We start from the raw sequence: 23032 nt of genomic DNA, 5'->3' as shown, positions 1-23032 counted from the left end.
CCCTGCCTGAGGGACAGGAGCGAACTAGGATATTCGGTGCAATTCTTTCAATATTGGCGACTTTTGATACCTCGTTCTTCATTGAGACGCTTCAAAATGTCCTTGCCACCCTTCACCTTGACTTGGAGTGGTTTGAACTTGGAGGAAAGGCATCATAACTAACATATCGCCCTGGTCCCTGGCTAAGGGATAGGAGCGAATTTAGACTTGTAGGCTCCATCACACTTTGCCAACTTCCAATTTTATCTTTAACGGTCTTGTAATGCATCCTTTCATTCATTCATGGCTTGGAATTCATTCAAACTTGGCAGGAAATTGACCTAAGGCAAAAATCACTCTGGTCCCTGACTGAGGGACAGGAGCGCCTAGGCCAATTTGAGTCTCCTATTGATGTCTTGTAATCTTCAATTTGTATTCAACAGGTTCATTTCACCCTCCTTTCTTGCCTCAAACCTAAAACTTGCTCAATCTTTACCCAGATTTTGCCTTATGAGGAATTTCGCTCTGGTCCCTGGGAGAGGGACGGGAGCTATACTGAATTTCGCCTTGGTCCCTGACTGAGGGACAGGAGCGATTTTACATTTTGGTTCATCTTTCCTCTTGTTCGCGTTTCCAAATTATATTCAATTGATGAAATGTATCTCCTTTGACCTCTTCAAATCGTCAAGTTGTTTAAATCCTGCAAGGACAAGGTGATGTTTGATTTTGAGCTCCGGTCCTCCACTGAGGGACAGGAGCGATTTTCACTCCTGGGGCATTTCTGTGCTCATGAAATTCTTCAAATTATATTCAACGGAAAGATCATGCCTCCCTTTACTACTTCCACTCGAAAAATCATCTTGATCCTGCAGGGACAGTAAGATTTTTGAAAACGAGCTCCAGTCCTTCACTGAGGGACAGGAGCGATTTTGCTCCTACAGGCCAAAATATCATGATTTCGGGATTTTGATCACTTCACAAGGTAAAAACAAGTCATTTCCAATGCCCGGGATCAAATATCAAAAAACTCAAAATTTGGTCAAAATTACTCATTTGGACAAAATTCACAATTTCATCATTCATACTTAGACAAATTTAGACTCTTCATTCAAAATTCCAATTGAAAATAGACCAACTCACTTAGCCTCTAGCGAATTCACTTTATTCAAAATTGCATCCTGCGAGAGGAAGCTCAAAAAAAGCTCTCAAGACTGACTGGACTTTGGCCTGAAAACGACAAAAACAGAAACCCTAAGGCTTGACCCTAAATCCAGACAATTGACAAGCTACCAAAACCCTAAAAAGCAGAGCGAAAGGCGAGCAACAACGAGCAAAAAGAGGGGGTCCCCATTTAAATGGGGCGATGTGTGAAATGGTCACAACAAGTCCTCAATTGATTCCTTTGCTCTGTAGCGCCTGCCATAGGCGCTTTTTGCCAAATTGTCATGATCAAAACATTTCCTTGGGAAGTTTTCCTGTAGGCCATAAGTGATGAATACTAAGAGGTGGGGGGTGAATTAGTTTACCAAAAAATCTTGCACTTAAACACTTAAACAGTCTAAAGATAAATCGGTAAAACAGTTTAACAGATAGACCGGTTATCACACATGCAAACCAAAATGCAAATAACGCATTCACCCACAAAAGCAATACAACCATAACACAAGATATTTGACGTGGAAACCCAAATGGGAAAAACCACGGTGAGATGGAACTCACAAGTCACTATCTGCAGAATAGAAACCAGACTGGTTAAGGTCAGACCGGTTGAGTTCTTACAATGTTCTTCACCAGAACAGATCCTGTTAGGAATCTCAATCTCTATTAGGAGATAAGTCCGATCAAGGACTACCTTGCTAGAGGATTTTAGATTCACAGAGGTGAACCACCTTGTTAGAGGATTTTACAAAAGGCTTTTGGGCCTACTCGGTTAAGGGCTACAGACTTGTCAAAGATGTGAGTAATCAACAAGTGTTTGATCTATCTAATAGCACAGACTGCTCAGTTAGATCCTTGATAGCTCATTCTTAATGCACTCCTGCATTACTTAAGTCTTCTACACATTCATATTCTTTTCAACTCCTCAACCACCTTAAACCCTAGTCACAACATAAACTCTTTCAGCAACAACCTAAAACCCTAGACATGATGTCCTTTTAAAGGAATCTGATTTCATGTCGGTCCAATAGGATTACATTTCAATTTCCTAGGTTCAATGAATCTAGACATACTTAGTAACACGACACAAGAAGCACCGCCAGTGTGTCGGCACCGTCAAACAATCAGTGGATTGATAACTTATCACAAAATGCCAGTTGGTAACTCATCACAGAGTATTACCGGTTCATGCAAAATATCGGTTGCCGGTTTGACAAAAATGAAGACTGGTCGAAATGTGTTATGCCGCTTTCATCCCTTGTACTGCTTGAGGTCAACATGCCGCTTTAGATTGGTAAACACATTCTGCAAAACATCAATAGTCTAATGACTATAATACAACATACTTGCAACATACCGGTTGAAACAAATACCGGTTGTGCTCTAACTCATACATATAAAGAGGATCTTAATGCAAGTGTGTGTCCATCAATGACAATCACAACATAAATATCAAAAATGCCAACAATAAGATGCTAATTCAGCAATTGACTCATCGGCTTGCACTGAATTTTTGAAATGCACATCGAGGTTACCTAAAATCATAGGGAAGGTGAATCCAGACTGTTTCTTATCTCTGAGTAAGCTGCCCGCTGGATGTGCTTGCCTTGCAACTTCCATAAGAACTATTTTGTCTGTTGGATAGCGTGGAAGTCGGAACGGAGCTCCCTCAAAGCCGACTATCCTGATATAGGTGAACCTGGGGAATTGAATGAACCATGCGCCATACTTTTGTACCAAAATGGTAGTCTACTCTGAGAGCCTTATGTGCAATCCCCCCTGCATCAACCTGACCAGGCGCATTGTAAAGGCGTCATTGACACGCTCATATTGACCAATTGCATAAGCAACGTTCTTATCCCTTTGAGCTATGCCATAGTAGTGTAGTTGAGGATAGCAGTCATACACCTTGACTTGATTTGGGCCGTTCCCGATTTCACCCTTCTTGATTAATCCTGTCAGCGGCTGGTGTCGGGCGAACATATAAATCAGGTAGGAGGTCATGGTGAAGTACTTCTTTTCTTCAAGTTCGACTAGTTGTGTATGGATATTATCACTGATGATCTGAGCCCAGTCGAACTTGGACTTCCCAGCAAAGACCTGCTCCGTAAAGTAGAACATCCACTCTTCAAAAAAGTTAGACTGAGGGAGTCCCATAACCCGGTTGAGTAAGGTGACCATATCACCATGCTCGTTATGAAAGTCGCTTCTGGGGGTCTTTTTACTGATCCTAATACTCGGAGGCCTTCTCTCCTTATACCATTCTTCGTTTATCAATGTCCTGCATTTAGCAGGATTCATGTCGTAAGCAACTTGTGCTTCATCTATAGTTGTAGCAATGGGATTATCAGGAAACAGGATGTCAAATGCTTCGCCAATGGCCTCAGGTGTGAAATCAGTTAGCACCATATTTTCTAGAACCACTAGTTTGGTCTCTGGCTGATAATGTCGGGCAGCCTAAACTACTAGCTCATAATTTTGCATGGATGGGGGAAATCTTGTTGCTTGAGCGATACCACTTTCCATCATCCGTCTAGGCTTGCCATAGGCGTTAGGGGAATATACCCGGTCTCTGAAATCCTGAATGTCTATATGGCCCAAATCAGTATCACCTATGTTCTCCCATATGCTCTGGACTTTCGATTCCCTCACTCCTCTTTGGTGCTGGTACTTCATCCTCTCGCCTTTGCGGGGAATGTCAGATTTAGAGACCCAAGATGTTCCGGTTGCACCAGGTGTCTTTGAGGATTCTACTACAGATTTAGGCATTTATCTTAAACAACTAGACGCGGATTACAAGACGAGATGAAGGAAACAAACAGGTTAGTCAAAATAGAGGATGAAGTTAGCACATAAGGATCAATGGGAAAACTGAAATTTGAAGACAATACGATGCTTTAGTAAAAGAGCCTGATTAACCAGAACCGAAATGCTATGAAATAGGGAATTAAGCTCTTTGTTTAAAATCTTCTACTTGGTTGTGGTTCAGGGCTCGGATGTTTAATGATTGCCAATTTTCGTACTCGGAGAAAAGTTTTGCCTAAGTTCAGTTTTTTCAAAATGTCCAAAATTTCCCTAAGTCTGAATTTTACATTTCAGGGTTAATTTTCCTGACAGGCTTTGCTTTTGCGCTACGCTTAAAGCTTTGCTTGATGCCTTTCAAAAAGAAAATTGCAATCTACAAAATTTCACCTGATTAATTCTCCATTAACCGTCTAAGCATAGTGACTAGTCTTGCATTTATTTTAAATGATTCTAAAGGAGACAAAACGAGCTTACCTGGTGAACAAGGTGATTATCTTGTGATTTCTCCAAACTTCGGGTTTAGAAAAGCTTTGTGCAAATTCGGCCTACAAGGTTCTTTTTGAAAACTTTGAAAATGCCTTTCTTTTATCGTGATTTTCACTCCTTGGCGATTTTCGGAACAAAAGAGAGTTTTGCAAACTCTTGAAAACGCCTTCCTCTTTGCTTAGCGATTTTCGGCCTATGAGGCCTTTTTGCAATTGTTTATAATTTCACGCTTCCACCTGGTGGCGAAATTCGGCCTAAAAGTGACTTATGCAAGGTTCTATGTTATAATGTTTTATTTACCTTTCGCGAAATTCGGCCCATTAGGCCATTTTGTAAACTTTTCACATTTTGACGTTTTCAGTGGGTTAGGCGAAATTCGGCCAAAAAGTGCTTTTTTAAAAAGGTTTATGAGTTTTAACATTTTATGACTTGGTTCAGAAACTCGGCCTAAAAGGCCTTTTTGAAAACTTTATTAAGTTTGACGTTTTCACTTGCATTTGGCGAATTTCGGGCCAAATGGCACTTTTGCAAAGCTTTTAACTTGTATTTGGCGAATTTCGGGCCAAATGGCACTTTGAAAAGTTCTTTTAAGTTTAAGGTTTTTGCTCTAGGCCCCAAAATTCGGCCTAAAAGGCCCTTTTGAAAAGTTCTTTTAAAGTTTGACGTTTTTGCTCTAGGCCCCGAAATTCGGACCAAAGGCGATTTTTTAGAAGCTTTTCACACTTAGACGTTTTACCTCCATTTGGCGAAATTCGACCTCCTGAGGAATTTTGCAAACTTATAAAACTTGGGCGTTTTACTTCATCCCTCCCATCTTTCGGCCTAAAGGCGACTTTTGCAAGGTTTTGGGATTGACATTTTAAAGGCACTTTTGGAAACCATTAAGGAAAAGACGCCCTCTACCTGGATTGATCTTGGGTATTCAAAATGCGAAACTCTCCGCGCATAACTCCCAGGCTATGCGATTGAAAATCCAAACACACCCTTTCTCTTAACGACCACAAAGCTTATTGCTTCACCACTTCCTGGATCCCCAAAAAAAGATGGTGGACAAAAATCAAAACTCGAAACTCAGCAAGATGAAGGCTGAAAATTAAAGAGGGGAACCCTGTCGGTGACAGGGAGTGTGTGCAACGCACAACATGGTGGAATTTGAAGTGATGACTCTTGGAATTAATTCTGGACTTCTATGTCTTCTAAGTTGAATAAATTTGAATATGTTGATTAAGTGGATGTGTTGGTTGAGTTAGTCCTTAATGGACAAAGTGATTTAGTTCAATGATGAGGCTTCCTGCTTGTGGCTTCTCCAATTCGAGCCAAACTAAAAATTCTGAAGGTACACGTAATAAAAAAGAAGCAGCAGCAGCTCCGGTTATAGCCTGGGTATAACCAAGATGAGTAGTAGACATTTTGATCTAAAGGGAAGAGACAAATGCCAATCTAGATTTTGTTGTTCATCAATCAGTTGCATTGCAGTAGGAAATATTAGACCAAGAAAGACCAAAATGTTTGTATGGTAGAGATTCAAATAACTATGCTCCACCTTTTACATGGCACATATTTATCGCATAAAAGTAGAATCTTCATTCATAAATTTAGATGTTTCCAATGATAGGTTGAATGAGATTAGAATATTCGAAACCATATGTAAAACTGTATTCATAACACAAAAAGTCTCCTTTAATAGAGTACTGGGGCCTTGTTGTTTCTTGGCTACCTTCTTCCAATCTTTTCCGGAAATTGTGAGAAATGATGTAACAAATGAGGTCAATGAGTCTATAAGATTGAGGTAAACACTGGCTGATTTCAAAAAAATAAATTTTATCATTTTCTTGAGAATTTCTCAAGAGCAAGGCAAGTTGTTTAAGACAAGCAAATCCTCAATGAGGTCATCATTTCGCATGAGCTAATGCTTTAGTTGAAGTTAACAAAATTAAAAAAAGAATGATCATGAAACTTGATGTTAGCAAAGCTAATGATCAGGTTGACTGGTCCTTTCTGAAAAGAATGTTGAGAAAATTTAGTTTAGGGACTTGTGACCTTTTCACACTTCTCCCCATTGCAAACATGGACCCCCTCTTTCTTGCTTTCTGTGCTTTGTTAGTCTAGGGTTTTGGCAGTCATGTGACAATTTCTGAGCTTTCAGTGCTCAAGTCTCAATTTTGAAGTGATCATGCCCAAGGTGCAATTAGGGTTTTAAATTTTGAGTAGAATCAAATGTTTCAAAAATGTCAAAATGGTCAATGCAATCCTAAGTTTTGCCTAAGTCTATGGGTTGCAACAGTTTTAAATTGAGTGTAAATGTGTCTAAGTGTTGCAAATTAGGGTTATTTTTGTGCTAGAGCATCTAGGGACCCTTTAGGAGTTATTTTCTTGCTCCTAGGAGGAAAATTAAGTCAGATTTGCGTATTGTCCTGATGGACCCTTATTTTCCCCTAGCTAAATTGTTGGAAGTCTTGATGCAAAACGATGAAATTTGATAAGTTTGGGCATTTTTAGTGTGAAAATCATTGCAGTCTCGATGGAAAGTGTTTTTTTCGATGAAATTAAGGCCTAAAAATGAGTTGCCTCGATGGAGGACGTTTTTCCATTTAGTTTTGAAGGCATAAATGGACTTTGTCCCAATGGAGCATGATTTTCCTTTGCATATTTTGAAAAAAAAGGTTGATTTTAACGATGAAATGGTCTCAGTCCTGATGAGGTGCGTTTTTCCCCTCATGGACTGACTTTTTGGGGAAAATCCCGATGCATCAGGATTCTCCACCACAGTTGTCCTGATGGACCACGTTTTTCCACCAGAGGTAAAAATGACTAAGTCAAGTGCTCTAATATGTCTAGATGAGGTTCGAATTTCCCTAGGGATGGAAAATGAAGGATGCAAAGTTAATTGTGGACAAAATTCCATTGTCCCGATGATGTGCGTTTTTCCCTTGGATGAATTTGTGAAGTTTTAATGAGATTTTGTTGTCCAAATGGAGTTCAAATTTCCCCTGGAGGCTATTATGATGAATTTTGACAAGTTTTATGTGTCGTAATGAGGGTCATTTTCCCCCAGAGCTCAATATGTGGATAAAGTTGGTGAAATGAATGGAATTTATGTGTCCTGATGAGGGTTGTTTTTCCCCAGAGCTTGATTTTTGGACAAGGTGAAATGAATGAAATTTTTGTCTGGATGGGGATCAATTTTCCCCAAAATGAGATTTTTGGACAAAGATAAGAGGAATGATGAACTTTTTTGTGTCCTGATAAGCCATGTTTTTCCCCAAAAACCTTGTGTGATGAGTTATGATGAAACTTAATGCAAATTATTATCCCAATAAGGTTCGATTTTCCCCAGGTGGCAAACATTTAATGCAAGTGGAAGATTTTAATGACAAGTGTGCTCAAATTTAATTTTTTTTTGCCTTGTTACAATTATTTAATGATCAACAACAATCATTTAATGACAAATGAGTTATCACAAGGCAGATCAATTTTCCACCAGGCTGTTATAAAGCAAGTTTTTTATCCCACATTGCTTGTGTGGTGAATTGTCAAGGCAAAAGCATGAATAAGTATGCCGAACCAGCATTATAATATTAGTATATCTGCCTTGATGTGACACTTGAGGGAGCCGATTGAAGGAATATTACAGCGGATCAAAAGGCATTGTTTGCCTAGGTGTCATTTGGACACCATTATTGAAGGAGAATTGTAGATTGAAGGGGGCGATTTTGCCCAATCATGCTTAATGCCACCATTAAAGGGGATTGATAGCGATTTTGGTGTGGTTGGTTATGCCACATTTTTGGCAATTTGGAGTGACTTCAAGTTTGGCGCCATTGCTGGTGTAGAGGGGCGACTTCATTCAAGTTCAAGTTTGGCACCATAGCTGGGAGGATTTTGACGCCATTGGAGAGCACCATTGCTGGCCTTAATCTGAAACTTCATTCCCAGCCGTGTTGATTTGTTCTCAGACCATTTCCAGCTATCATTGGTGAAAGGGCGATTTTGTTTGGACATCATTAGAATTGGAGGTATTTTATGAAGACACCATTGCTGGCCCAATCTGAAACATCATTTCCAGCTTTGTCTTCAGACTGATATATCACTTCTAGTCTAAGTTACCGGGTTCGGGTTCGAAGAACCAGTACGCCGGTACAAAATTTTTTTGAAAAGGGGTTTGTGTTCGTTAGTACAAAAACAATAGAATATATATATATATATATATATATATATATATATATATATATATATAGTATAATATAATAATATATTATATAATAACATATATTATTAATGTGTATAAAATCATAAATCAGTGAATTATGAATTTATAGAAAAGCTTTTAAAGTGTAAAATAATAAACCGAAAGCCAATTAATTATCGAAGGCTTCACTGTTTGAAGCCTACCCTTCTTCGTCGAATCCCTCCCTTCATTGACGACAACTCTATCTCTCCCTCCATCGACAATCAACTGCAAACTAGTGTTGGCAATTGCAAATGGGTGTTTTCATTGACGGCAACCTGCAAACAAGTGTTTTCGTTGACAACAACTGCAACGGGGGGTGTATTGACTTTACTGATTGTTGTTGAACCAAACTAGATGCGAACTGAACTCAAACCGGGACCCAACTCAAACCGGGACCAGTATTTGGGCTCTGAGTGTCGAACCCGGTTCCAGTTGATAGTGTCTAGGTGTGGCCATTTTAGAGTTTTGGAAGACAAAGTTATTCAAGTGTGAGTGTGTGTCATGGCTGTGACCACTTCCAGCCACTGATTTCAATCATTTTCAGTGTGTTTTCAAACTTTTTGGAGCCTGTTGTGACGTTTTCACACATCGCCCCATTGCAAATGGGGACCCCTGCTTTTTTGCTTTCTGGGGTTTGTTCTTTAGGTTTTTTAGGGTTTTGTCCGTTAGCCTTTGCATTTTGAGTGTTGCCAAGGGGATCACCTGGATAGCAGGTTCTGCTTGAGTTAGGTCGAGTTGGTGAGTGATGAAGTCTGAGAGTCCTAATCCTGAAATTTGGCTAAGTCTGGAATTTCCTGATCCTGAAATTTGACTAAGTCTGGAAACTGAAAAACCTCAAAAAACTAGATTTTGCAATATAACTCCTGGAGGTCTGAAACCACTCTCAAACATCCTCAAAGTATATATGGAATATAACTTAAAGTATAAGAAAGAAGAAAGATAGAAGGAAATGTCACTTATACTTAAATGTTATATTTCATAAAAATTATCCTGATAGAGAGTTCAAAAAGTCAAATTTCGCTCCTGTCCTTCACTGAGGATCCAGAGCGAATTTCGCCCCTGTCCCTCACCAAGGGTCCAGGGCGAAAAAGCTTATTTGAGTCATTCTTGACCTTGTTTGGTCAAATTGGGACATCAAAGGCATGGTGGAGGACGAAATGAACGTGATAGAGCATCCAGACTTGATCAAAGACGATGAAATGATGGAGTTTTTGTCTAGAAAGGTAAAAGCGCTCCTGTCCCTCTCTGAAGGACCAGAGCGATTTTCTTTATATACACATTTTTAAACCTTTCTTGGGCTTGAACTCTTATTCATGGCGTATAACAAGATGATATCTTCCTTAGCCAAGAATTTCGAGATGAAGGATGAAGCACTTTGGCCTAGAAGACAAAAAGCGCTCCGGTCCCTCACTGAAGGACCATGGCGTTTTTACAAGATTCTCCTCTTTGTTTGAGATTTTGAGGCAAAGCCTGACTTGGATAGGAGGGAGAAATGATGTTTTATGCCTTAGACGCAATTGAGGGTTTTAAAGAACAAAGAAGTATGCCAAGATGTAAAAAGGCGCTCCTGTCCCTCTCCAAGGGACCTCTCCAAGGGACCAGGGCGAAAAACATGTTATCTAGCCTTTCTCGCCAATTTTGGACAAATCTAGGCCAAGGCACAAGTTTGAAAGGATGTTTAAAAAGCTTTGAGTAGGAATTGAGATGCAAGAGTTGCAAATTTTGATGACAATTGGCAAAAGCGCTCCTGTCCCTCACTGAAGGACCAGGGCGAAATCTCCAAATATGCCCATTTATCTTACATTTTGAGATGCTATTTTTGTTTCCAAGGCTCAAGAAGGAATGGGGAATGATGTTCTACGCCTTGAGGATCATTTGAAGTTGAAGGGATTAAGAATTTGTGCAAAAAACCCAAAAGCGCTCTTGTCCCTCACTGAAGGACCAGGGCGATTTTTACAAAACCAATAACTTCCCTCCAAGGTTACGCTAAGGAAAGATTGTGCAAGATGGGAAAGGTCTTCTAAAGCATGGTGAACAAAGATTTGACTTCAAAGTTTGCTATTCCTAGGCTAAAATGCAAAAGTCGCTCCTGTCCTTCACTGAAGGACCAGGGCGAAAATCTTTAAAACACCTATTTTGCCTTGCAAAAACAAGTTAAACATGTATGGAATGGATGAAAGAGATCATCACTTACCCCACATTGAGAGTTGGCAATTAAAAGGACGAAGGAATAAGAGCAAAAGTAAAAATCGCTCCTGTCCCTCTCCAAGGGTCCAGGGCGAAAAAGTCTTAAAGGCACCTTCCTCCTAGAGATCAAATGAAATCAAACTCAAAACTCCAGTTAAAAATGCCATTTAGATGCCTAGATGAAGTTTTGGCAATTAAAAATGAAGGATTAAGGCCAAAATTGCAAGTTCGCTCCTGTCCCTCTCCAAGGGACCAAGGCGAGGTTATTGGCATTCTTTATTTTTACCTTATTTCAACGTTGATATCCTCTAAAATCGCATGAGATGTCAAACTTGCCAACTTCGAAATATTTGAAAAATTAATTAAATTGGCATTTAATAAAGAACATATTGGCATTTAATAAATTAATTTTGAGCCTCAAAAAATCGAACCTTTATTGTGGAGGCATTTAAAATTAATTTTTGTGAAATTAGAATTAAAAACGGAGCGCTTGAGGGCTTATTTTTATTTATTTTATCAAGTCGGCTTACTCCTTTTGAGGTTTTATGTATTATTTCACCTTTTATTTGCTAGGTCGGCCTCATGGGTAAGTGGAAGGTGAGCGCTCTATATATTGGAGGTGTTGCTTCACAATTCAAATCATTCAATCATCCTTTTAGGTGCGAATTTGGAGAGCTAATTGAAGGTGCGAAATCTAGCTGGAGTGGAGCGAATTTCTACTAAGTGTGGAGACTAAGGAGGGCGAAATTCATCTTGAAGGCTATTGGAGAGGCGTATTTCTTGCTAGTTTGGAGGATAATTTCCAGATTTTTTGAAGACATTTGAAGGCAAATTTCTAGATCTTGAAGAGGCTAGTGGAGTTTATTCTTTTTCAAGCTAGAGGAGGCGTAATTCATCCAAGGGAGGACTATAATCTAAGCTTGTCCATCAAAATCCGGTCTTCTCTCATCATTTTTTTTCAAAGTTTTGTACTTAAATACTCAAAGGGAAGGCATCAAATGGAGATCCCGGAGTTGTAAAATCAAGCCAGATCAAGGACAGTCTCCTCCAAGAAGATCAAGCAAGGAGAAGGGCGACCTCCTCCAGTCTAGCATCGACAAGGATGGCTTTCTTCGATCAAGCATGGATAAGGGCAACCTCTTCCAATCCAGCATTACAAGGCGAGGTACATCAACATCCTGCAAATCAAGGACACAAGAAGTTAGAGCAAAGGGTTAGTTGAAGAAGCAGATAGTTCCAGATGAATTAATTAAAGCTAGCTTCTCAACAACATCAAGTTGAATATCTACCAAGTTACAAGTGTTAGACGAGGTGGCATCCTAATCATCACTTCTCCAGTCAGTGTGGTCCACCTCAGCGTGTCCAGATTCAATGTACCTAACTCATGGGAGGTGGCACAAACTTCGATGTACCTACCCCAGCTATCCATTGGTCGAATTTTCCAGAGAGGACATGTGTCCAATAAATGCAATTTTATCATTGGTCAAGCATTAAATGTTATGTAATGGTTGTAACAAACCCTAATTAGGGTTTTCATTGTAAAATCTTGGCCATTGATCTCGAATTGATCTAAGCCATCGAATTGTATTGAGGGCACTATATAAGCCCTGGCATTTCATTTGTAAAGGAATAGATAGGAAGCAGTTAGAAAGAAGTTAGTGAATAGAGAATAGTTAGAAGGTGATTAGAATAGCAATTAGAGTAGAGTAGAGAGAGAAGGCAAAGATTGTTGCCAAGATGTTGTAAAAGACTTGTAACTTCATTGAAGAAATGGTGAAATTTATGGGTCGATTCGACAATTTGCATGGTCTCTATACTTCTCATATTTGATTTCATGTTATTAGATGAGTGGAAGAAATGTGCTTGATTGATGGTGAAATTCGTACATCCATACTACTAGCAGTTTGTTGATTGCAGACTTGCCTTGTGTAGTCAACTGGAATCATTTAGCTTAAGCTTAACTTCAATTTTCGCTTCTTCATTGATATGCATCAACCTGATGGTGTCTATGCCTGCAGTGATGATTTGAACATCATAAAGCTTTCCTTCGAAGATCGCACTAACCTTGTGGAGATGGTCCTGTGATGTCAAAACAAGACTTAGCTAGAATTCCATCAAAGATCATTCATTGCTCTTACATTCTTAGTGTTAGGATTAGATCCTTTCCTCGCCCTCGTCTTTTTTCCTTTTTTCAAGTCAAAGCTAGTAAAATCCTGTGTTCCAGCAATATTCAAAGCAAATGAGAAGTTCAGTCATCAAGTGTAAGTCCCCTTGTGATTCCAGCAAATCACATCATACCACAGAGAGCTTATCCACACGTAGAGATCCTACATCGAAGAACCTTGAAGTCACCCTGATTGATCCTTTTCGCGATATCTTCAGCATTCAGAGGCTTTACTCAAGAGAGGATAAGGTACCCTTGGGTATTTTATTCTGTGTTTGATAGTGTACAAAATACACGTCAACAGAGCCATTTTCAGACCTTGGAAGGGTGCATTCAGACTTAGTATCAGAAAATCAGACTTATATACACCATTTTCTGAGTGTATTCAGACCTGGGGTATACCTTTTGAGCCTCAAATTTATCATTTTCTGAGTATACCAGGGTGTACTCAGACTTATTTTTCATGATCAGACTTTAAACAAGTCTGAAAATCGAGGTTTTAGAAGGGTTTTAAACCCCATTTTGATTGAAATTTATATTGTTTTAAGAATTTATGTTACAAATTGTTAAATTTTTTGATTTTAGACCTTTGAAATTGACAAAATCGAAAATCATCAGAACTTAGGTAATTCTGAAAACAAACTTTTAGAATTATTTTTCCATGATATTGACTTCTAGCTTCATATAGGTGCCATGCCTAAGGCAGGAATACTGGCAAGGAAGGAACGGTTGAAGATTGTACAAGAGTGTTTCTATCCGGAATCATTGCTAGTGTCTCGATGGAAGAAGATAACGGATAAAAACATGGAATTCTTGGACATGAGGCAAATGCGACAAAGAATGTTTGGAGTGAAGGACCATCTTCCTTCCATGCTTTCGGGGAATTTACCAAACAACTGGCTTTCCACCATTCTTACAATGCAGTGAACTTATTGTTGAGTGTGTGAAGCACTATGATCCAAGAACTAGAATGATCAAGTCACCAAAGGGGACAATGCTTGCATACTTAGTTGAGGATGCAGTTGCGGAAGTGTTTGGAATCCCTAGGAGTGCGGACATGCAAGAGAGAACTAAAGATTAATACCAAGCTAAGTTTTTAAAGAAGACGGATGCATGTAAGATAGATGTCAACAACGAGTGGGTCATTGAGCCAAGACATCACCACTCTAAGCTACCCAAGAGGCTTCTATCATCGAACTTCAAGGATGGCTTCTATCATCGAACTTCAAGGATGAGTATTGTGATTTAATTTTCTTACTCAATAGTGTAATGGGTACACCTCAAGGAGCGTTGTTGGAGAACTGGATGTTTTATTTTATTTAAGATATGTCAAGAGGAGTATTGATAAATTGGGCCAAAATAATAAGCGATAACCTCGACTTCCATTTGAGAAGTTTGGAGAAAACAAAGGCATTTTGCATGACCTCCTACCTTGTGTACTTGCTTGCCAGATTTGTTGTATACAAGGGTGAAGTCGGGAATGGACCAAGACAATATAGAGTTTATAGTGTTATCCACAACTCCATCTGCACAAGATTGAACACTATAGAAGGGTGAACGATGCTTTCACCATGTACATCACAAGACTGCTGCAGGTAGGGATCCACAAACGGTTGTCCAAGGAAGCAACTAGGCTTATTGAGATATATGGATCGTGGTATATACAGTTTCATACCTTCACATACCTACGGATTCAGGGATTTAGATCCAAACCATACATGCTTCCTAGGTATTCGACAGACAAGATGATCATACTTGAGGTAGTGAGACAACTTTTGGAGTTTGATTTTATCCAAAAGGAGAAGCATAGAACGGGGATAACTCTCCCAATTGCACTTGGGAAGACTTTGGAGGTATGCCACATTGCACCCACAACGAGTTCGGTTATTGAAGAACTTGAATTCTATCGCCTTGGAACTTATAAGAGCGGGGATTGATTTGATCCATTCAAGAATGTTGTGAAGATCAAGGGAGAAAAGTTTATACATAAGATTGAGATTGAGGACTATTGGGCCAATCTCATGGATGAGCTCACATTTAGGAAGAGAATGTGGTCCCTAATGTCAGTGGACTTCATGAAGAAGTATAATCTCTTCTCTATTCTTGATCAGGTGCAGGATGATAGTGATCATACTCATCCGTAGTATGATTTGAGGTGAACAAACCTATTCTATTGCCCAGTTGGACACAACTTGAGCTGGTGGATTTGAATGTGCTTATGAGAAGAGTAAATGATTACTCTAGGGAATGAGTGGACAAGTACGTCAATAAGTTGAAAGGAATGAATGTCACCTTTACCTACGAAAAGATGAAAGATGAGGAGCCTTCCTTCGATGATGATGAAAGGACAATCAATAATGTAAGGACACATGATGATTAGGAGAGTCAAGCTCCTAAGAGAATTAAGGGTATGCTTGGAGAATCACAAGCAAAAGGCGGGAAGACTGTTAGCCAACAATCAAAGAAGAAACACAAGTCTTACACCCCTTTATCCACCGTGAGTTCCTCATCAGTGAAAGAGAATGATGTGCTTGAGAAGGACAAAGAATCAGAATAATGTTCCGATACGGAAATCCTACCAGAAAATAATCAAGAGTTGCATACTACAACACAATCGACATCACCAAATGAAGATGAAGAGCAGCCAAGATCTTCCATTGTCTAGTTGGAGGTTAGCTTGGGCAACATGTGGTTGGTTTGACCAAGGACAAAGAAACAGATGATAATCTCATTTCAGCTTGGAGAGGAATTGATTATGATATGAACCTTGAAAATGGGATGGAAATTTCCACCATTCCCGATTGGTTGTTGTAGAGCATGGAAAAGAAGATGATAGACGTACAACCCTTAGAAGATATTTATGATTTCTTAGCCAGGCCAGACAAAGAAAAGGAGTAGAAGAGGGCTAAGATATTTTCTAAAATTGCTAGAGATGATACAGGTGTGCGTATTGCCCAAGTGGCTGTCCCGATGGGTGATAAGAATAGAGATGCTGTCAGTCCCATGGATTAGTAGATCACTACGATTGACCTTGGACCTACTACAAAGAAGCAGGAATTCTAGGAACTTGATGATATGGTAAAGGCAATTAGGGCACGATTGGATAGGACTATTGAGAAGAAGATGCTTGAAAATGAAAGCAAGAGACTTTAGGTGTACAGTGAAGGGATAAATTCACAAAGGCATGAGGATCCTACTTTTGTCTCACCTATTGCTATTGATCGTAAATTTCCCTTTGATAATGAGACAGCGAGGAATACACATTTTGAGGTTGGAAAGTGGATTGAGGATGTTACAAAACAGGCAAATGATTTCCTAGCTTAGTTTGTCCAAGCATTTGGCAAATCATCAATGCTCATATTTCGGATACAGTATTTGGAAGGAGTTTGGGATGATTTCCAACCAATGCAAGAAAAGACAATTCCTCATTGTAGGGTGTTGAAGCGAATCTCGATACTCACATTGATCCAGGAGGGAGTTGTGCATGCAAGTGATGTATATGATTTTAGGGATGGTATTGTTCCTTGGCTATGAGGAAGTCCACCTATGATCATGCAAGGCAAGATTGTGTAGAGATGGAAGGATCGATCCAAGAGGTTCAATCTAAGATCCTTATATCTATTGATGAGTTGTTGGTGATGGATGTCCATGCTTCCAACAATTTACACTTAGAAGAATTGAAAGAAAAGATGAAGTTCATTTACTTCAATTAGTTAGAATCTTTAAAGTTTCTCTTGTGGTCCACATCAACAATTTGCAGAAGCTTATGCTAGATTGAGAGAATGCACTTGATTCTTTCTCACATTTGATGGATGCACAACATGAAGCTTTACCCAACATTACCATGGAGGAGCTTAATTGAGTCTTGGTCAGATTCTTGGAATATGCTGCTAGAGAGAGGGATGCAAGCCGGAATCGTCTAGAAGATTCCCTACTTGATGACTAGGCATCATCCCATTGGGTCACCTTTTGGAGATTCCTTTTTTGATGTAAACTCTAATTAAAGCAAATTTAGGCAGTGTTGGCATGATCTTTTGGCCCTCGATTCTAAATGAATCTTGGCCATTCATTTCATTTGAGACTTTATATATAAACCCCATTGCCTCTCATTTGTAAGGAAGAGATTTTTGAGAATTCTCATCTATATGCTTCAGATTTGATTATAAATATTGAAGTGTGGTGGTTTTGTTTGGATTTTGTATGCATTTGTGGTTCTCATTGCCTCCAAAATTTAGATTAGAAATTTGTTTCAAGTATTTTAGATTGGATGAAAGAAGTGTTGAATGCATTTGAATGAGATTCGTATAATCCACACCACTAGCTTCTTGCTGATTGTAAGTTCGCCTTGTGTAGTCAATTGGAAATTGAAATTGAACTTAACTTCAATTATTGCACGTCCATTGGTATGCATTCCTTTGATGGTATTGATGTTGATGGTGATAATTTGAACATTTATAACATTACCTTAGATGATTGCACTAACTACTAAGCATTTGTTGAATTGTTCTTTGATAGTGAAACCTTGCCTAGTTGAATCTCATTAAGTCTTCCATTGCCTCTTGCAGTATAGGTTTTAGAATAGAACTCCTAAACCCTTATCCCTTTTGCATTTTAGTTGAAAATCCTTGCTAGATTAGATCAAGAGCTATATTACGAAATCCTAAATCATTGGCAAAACCTGTTCCAATCCATGACAGGAATGATAAATCTGAACAATTGTGTAAGTCTCCAAGTGAAAACAGCAATTCACATTGACCATTGAGTTACCCACATGTCAAGAACTGACCATAGAAACCTTGGAATTGTCTTAGTTGATCAGATATTTTAGCATCTGAGGTGATTTTGTTCAAGAGAGGGTAAACTACTTTGGTATTTTATTCTACATTTTACTGTGCCTAAAAAACACATCAACAGGACTTGCTGGTGCCAGTGGGTGATGAGCTACATCTCAGGCAAAAAAAGTAGTTGTTGTGAATGGCAGGCCATCTAGGTTCGTAGGATGTTCAGGGGTCTTAGATAAGTAGATCCAATATCGCCACACTGGCAGGGATCAGAAGGTGTTCAAGTCTCTCCTTCCCTTCGCCATCAATCCCAACTTTAATTTGTGGTATATTATTCGTTTAGTGAATCTTAATTGAAGAAAGAAAAACCTTTTCAAGAAACATTAGATAGTTTTGCAATGGCATCAGACCAGTCCATCTATTAAAAAGTATCAAAGATCTTCTCAGCCAATGTCAATGGAGTCAATGGAACTGAAAAACTTTTCACCTTAACTGGGGTTCAGAAATGTTCCCACATCTAGAACTTTATAGCAGCCCCAAGGATTATCATAGAGAAAGCATCAACATGGGAAGAAAGAACTAGAAGAAAAGCATATTTTTGGGATGATTCATGGAGCAAGAAGCAAGCATTGAGGATGGAAAGAAGATTCAATGAACACAAAATTAAAATTGGAATACAGCAACATTCTCAAATGAAGGTGAATTCTGATAAATGAGAAGCAAAATGTCTTGACGTGGAATGGCAACAAAGAAAGGAGCTTACAAGGTGCAAGATGGCTACAAGCCCATCTCTTCATGTTAATAGTAATAGGAGGATTGGATGAAGAAATTGCTATGCTTGTTCATTGTCGGTTTGAGCTGGTCTGAGAAAAATAAGTTCAGGTCTTGGATTTCCCAGTGGGTTGCATGTGAATGAAATTACCTCCATTGTTTGGCGTTAACCCTCCTTGAGCAACATGAGACCTCCTTTGCTGGTCCTGGCACCTTTCCAGGCCATATCAACCCAAAGACAAGAGATTTCAAATGAAAGGAAGGGGCGATTGAATCAGTTTGCCTCTGCTGGGTGATGCGTTGGATATCTGGAGGCTTTATGACAGCAGTACATGCATTTAAGAGCTACAGTTCTATTCTTAGTTGATGTCCTTGAAGGTTTGTTGCATAGATACATTTGTCTACAGTCAGCAATTAAGGTTAGAGACCTTACGCATAACTCTTCTACACTGTTTGTAACAGCATTATATTACACAGAAATACTATTCTAAAAAGCAAAATTGTTGGTTGATAAATTTGTTAATTTTCAGTTTATGTGCTGTTTTTTTAATGAGCATTATTCTGGTATGCAAAATATGTGTGTGTGCGTGTGCGCGTGCGCTGTGCATTAAAAATCAAACAAGCAATAAATCAGAAACTCTGGGAAACAGAAAACTATTTGACATAATGTCCACTAAATGGAATTGGGAAAAAGAGGAAAAAATTGGTACACATTGGTCTGGAATTTTACATATTTACAGGATTCTTGGTGATTTTATAAGCTGCTTGGAGGTTATACAATGCTGCAATTTATATCAGAACAGTATATTCTGTATAGTCAATCCATTTAATGAGCTTACAATGTATTAGAGGCAGCCTTCATCATTTACATCACAACTTCAGTGGTATGTTCTCTAGTATTGATCTAAGTGATTTCAGAGCTTCCCTATTTCAATAATCTATTGCAGTAGTTTATTCAATTTGGATCAGATTATTATAAGTTCCTATTTGCAGCCATTACTCCTTGTTCAGTCTTCAATCAGTAGCAAATTGATATTTTGTAATACCTTGGATGGTAGTACCGCCAGCAGTTTCTTCCTTGCTCTTTAATGTATTTGCTCACCCCACTGAATAAGTGGAAGTACTGTATTTGCTCACCCCACTGAGTAAGTGGAAGTTCTGTATTTTCTCACCACTAAATAAGTGGAGGTGGTTGCGACTGTTGTAATTGCACTTACCATTAAATAAGTAGAATTGCCTTTGCTTATTTAAACTGTACACTCCATTGAATAAGAAAAGTTTTCTTTGCATAGCACACTTCACTAAAGAAGAAGTTTTGGCCGACTCAGCCACCTGATGTGTTTCTTTCAGCATTTCTGCAATTTAGTTGGTGTGGTCCTATACACAATATACTCCCACCTTATCCATCTTGGGAACTGGGTGATTAGAAAGTGACAATGACATTGCACTGTATCTTATTTTCAATTGGAAAATAAAAATAAAAATAAAAATTTAGGGGTGTTTATTATGTGGAAGTTGAAACAATCAAGAAAACTGAAGATAAGTTCGTAATTGGAATGTGATGGGATGTATTTTTTCACATAGATCGAATTCACTAACTTTTTTTAAATCGCTATAGTGAATTCACTTTTGCCACCTGTTGCAACTGGCAAATTTGCCATGGATACTAGAACACTTGTTTTTGCTGTTTCTTCTTCCACCAAAGCCTGCACATGGATGTCATATACCACTCTACACGTTCACCACCTTCCAAGAGTTTGTCCCTTATTCAGAAACAATGCCCTGAAGTACAAAACGGATCCTTTAATGGATCAATATAAAAGCATCAATTTTATCATGTGAGAGCAGCATTGATATTATTGTGGAGAATGGTTTTGGGTGTGTGTTAGGAGAGAAAGTTCGAGAGTGGAGTGTGTCTATGGCTGTCTTCTTGTCCATCTGGGATAAGGGAGGCCTTCATAATGTAAGTTAAGTTGTTTTATGAGTGAGACTCGAGCTCCCTTTTGAGTATTTTCATTGTACTGCTTATTTAATGAGAATTTGTTTTAGATTCAGTTATTTTCTGTGTGTTTTTGTGGGTGACATTAGATTTGCATTCTTTCTATATTGAAAACCCTTGTTAATTATTGGATAAATATTATTCTATGTTGGAAAAAAACAGTAAATGCTGAGTAGGAATGGAGTTTGTGATGAAAATTTGCTGGCAGTAAACAAGCTTTTCCAATAATTGGATGTGTTAAAAGCAGATATGAGAGAGATCTTTGTTCAATCCAAAATAAGTTCTGTGATTTAAATTGTTCTGTAGTCAAATGGGTGATAACAAAGAGGCTTCTTACTTCTCCTAGTTGGACATATTTTGAAGGTCCCATTTTTGGTGAGGCTTTTTCAGATGTTACTTTGCTTTTGCAGTGCTCACACTAAATTAGTAGTGTTCTATATCTGTCATTGACCACAATGTAGAAGCCAAAGATTGCTTCAATTGCACTAGAATAGATTATCTATGGGAATTTAGGACAGTCAGATGGTCATGGATAAGATACTTCTATACACACTGTTGTGATTTAATAATAAATTGTTCGTTTGACATATTTTGATTGTTCCATTTTAGATGTGAAGCTTTTTCAGATGTTAATTGCTTTATGTATTTTTCATACCGAGTTACTTGTGTTCTAATTGACAACAATATGGAAGCTGAGGAGTGCTTCAAGTGCAGTAGACTAGATTATCTGTGAGGCTTTAAGATAGATAATCATAGGTAAGATACTTTTATTCACTATTTCATATAAAATAGTTTGCTTGAGCAGGGTACATCATAGGCTATCCCAGCTGCCTAGCATTTGCAAAAGATTGGTTAGTGTAAATTGTAATTAGCATTTGATATTATCATTCTGTGCCTACAATTACGCTTTGATTATTTTAGTAATACATATTCATATGTGGAATGGTACTATGTGTTAGGGCTTTTGTGTTGACCTCCGTATCTATGTTTCTTGCAGGTAATAATAACTAAAATATGCAAGTGGGTACTCGTAGTTTTCTTTCTATTGGTGCTTGTTGGAGCAACATATTCTGCGTATAAGGGTCTCCTTTGGCTATCTGATTGGATGAATGAACTTGATGAAAGACGCCCAAAGAAGAGGGTACCGGGAAGTTTAATGTAGCTTTGGGTTCTTTTGGATCCTGCTAGATGGCTGATTATGTGCATATGTTAGTTATGTAATTCATGGTTTTATATCAGCATATGCCATCTTCTGTCATTTTCTTGCAACTCAGAGACAACAGTGAGGAAGCAGTATGGATTTCATGTTCCTCTCATCTTTTTGGTCGTTTTTTTCTCCTAGTTCGTACAGCTGGGAATACATCATCCCTGGTTAGGGCATATGGGTAGAGATCAAACTGCAGTTGTTTTGTTTCAGGATTTTTTATTTTCTCATTTACCTTTCTTTTCTTTAATTATAATATGAAAATCATCTTTTAGTCTTGCTCCATTCATATTTGATTTTGCACTCCATTGAATTCGCAAGTTTGAGTCTGGAGGCGAATAGGATTGTACATCTCATTGAACAATATGTAAAGTATACGATTCATTTACTAAATTGACCCGCAGATTTGGGTTACGATATTATCTAATAAATCAGGCAAATTAGGCAGTAACCTAACAAATACCATTTTTTCAAATGCATTATTATCTGTTTATTGTGTTTAGGAGTTAACAGAATTGGGTTACGGTATTTTGAAGTAACCATCTATTAACTGTTAAACATTCTCTCTATGAGTTAAATTTAAAGCTTGTGCCTGATACGACATTCAGTTTCTTATTGCCAATAATTTGGTTACATCTGATGGATGAAAATAACTGCCTCAATCACCTTGATCCTTCGTACATTGTAGTGTATGAAAATCTAAAATTTATTTTCGTTAAATGGTATTTTAGAGATGTTCTCAAAATTAGTGATGGAATTTCTAACCTTTTGAATATGTTATAAACTGAGACATTGGTCTGTAATGCAGTAACCTAAACAATGCAGTAATGTTATTTTGTTACACTCAAGTGGTTAAGTTTTTCTTTTATGTTCAATGGCAGAGTATGATGAAAGTATATTGACTTCTTGGGTCTCTAGTTAGTGATGGGATTGGCTCGTCGTTAAGGACACACTGATATATGGGGTGGATCTCCATTAGTGTCTGAAATATAATATTAGATATTTTTGAATTGAACACATTCCTTAATGGCACGGTGGGATCGCAAAATGCATGTTCATAATTTTATAAATGTAGTTGAACAAAGGAATGACACTTTAATGGTCGCTAAAATTGTTTTTGATTGGCATCAAATATTTTTAGGGGCTAGGTCAGGTATTTCCTACATGACCTGACCCTTGCTTGAAGTTTCAAGTTCATGTTCACTTTTTGCTGTAATAATTCCGTGTGTCGTTCTTCTTGTCTTTGATAAAATGTTGGTGCACATTA

At 38.4% G+C, this 23032-nt stretch overlaps 1 protein-coding gene across 3 annotated transcripts in view; it reads left to right on the top strand.

The window, feature by feature from the left end:
• The window catches only part of LOC131040251 (NF-X1-type zinc finger protein NFXL2), a 185177-nt gene extending 162952 nt beyond the window's left edge, over positions 1–22225 (top strand). For 2 of the 3 annotated variants that reach the window (XM_057973145.2, XM_057973144.2), the window contains one exon: positions 21559–22225. In XM_057973145.2, coding sequence (XP_057829128.1) covers positions 21559–21723 — 165 coding nt within the window. In that variant the 3' untranslated portion in view covers positions 21724–22225. Of the gene's footprint in view, positions 1–21366; positions 21413–21558 lie in introns of all 3 variants that reach the window. The other variant, XM_059207739.1, reaches the window with a different exon arrangement.
• The last annotated feature ends 807 nt before the right edge of the window (positions 22226–23032 follow it).

This window comes from Cryptomeria japonica, chromosome 7 (genome assembly GCF_030272615.1).
Source record: "Cryptomeria japonica chromosome 7, Sugi_1.0, whole genome shotgun sequence".
Lineage (NCBI taxonomy): Eukaryota > Viridiplantae > Streptophyta > Pinopsida > Cupressales > Cupressaceae > Cryptomeria > Cryptomeria japonica.
Note: the sequence above shows the minus strand (reverse complement) of the source record. Positions and strands in the feature narration are given on the sequence as shown.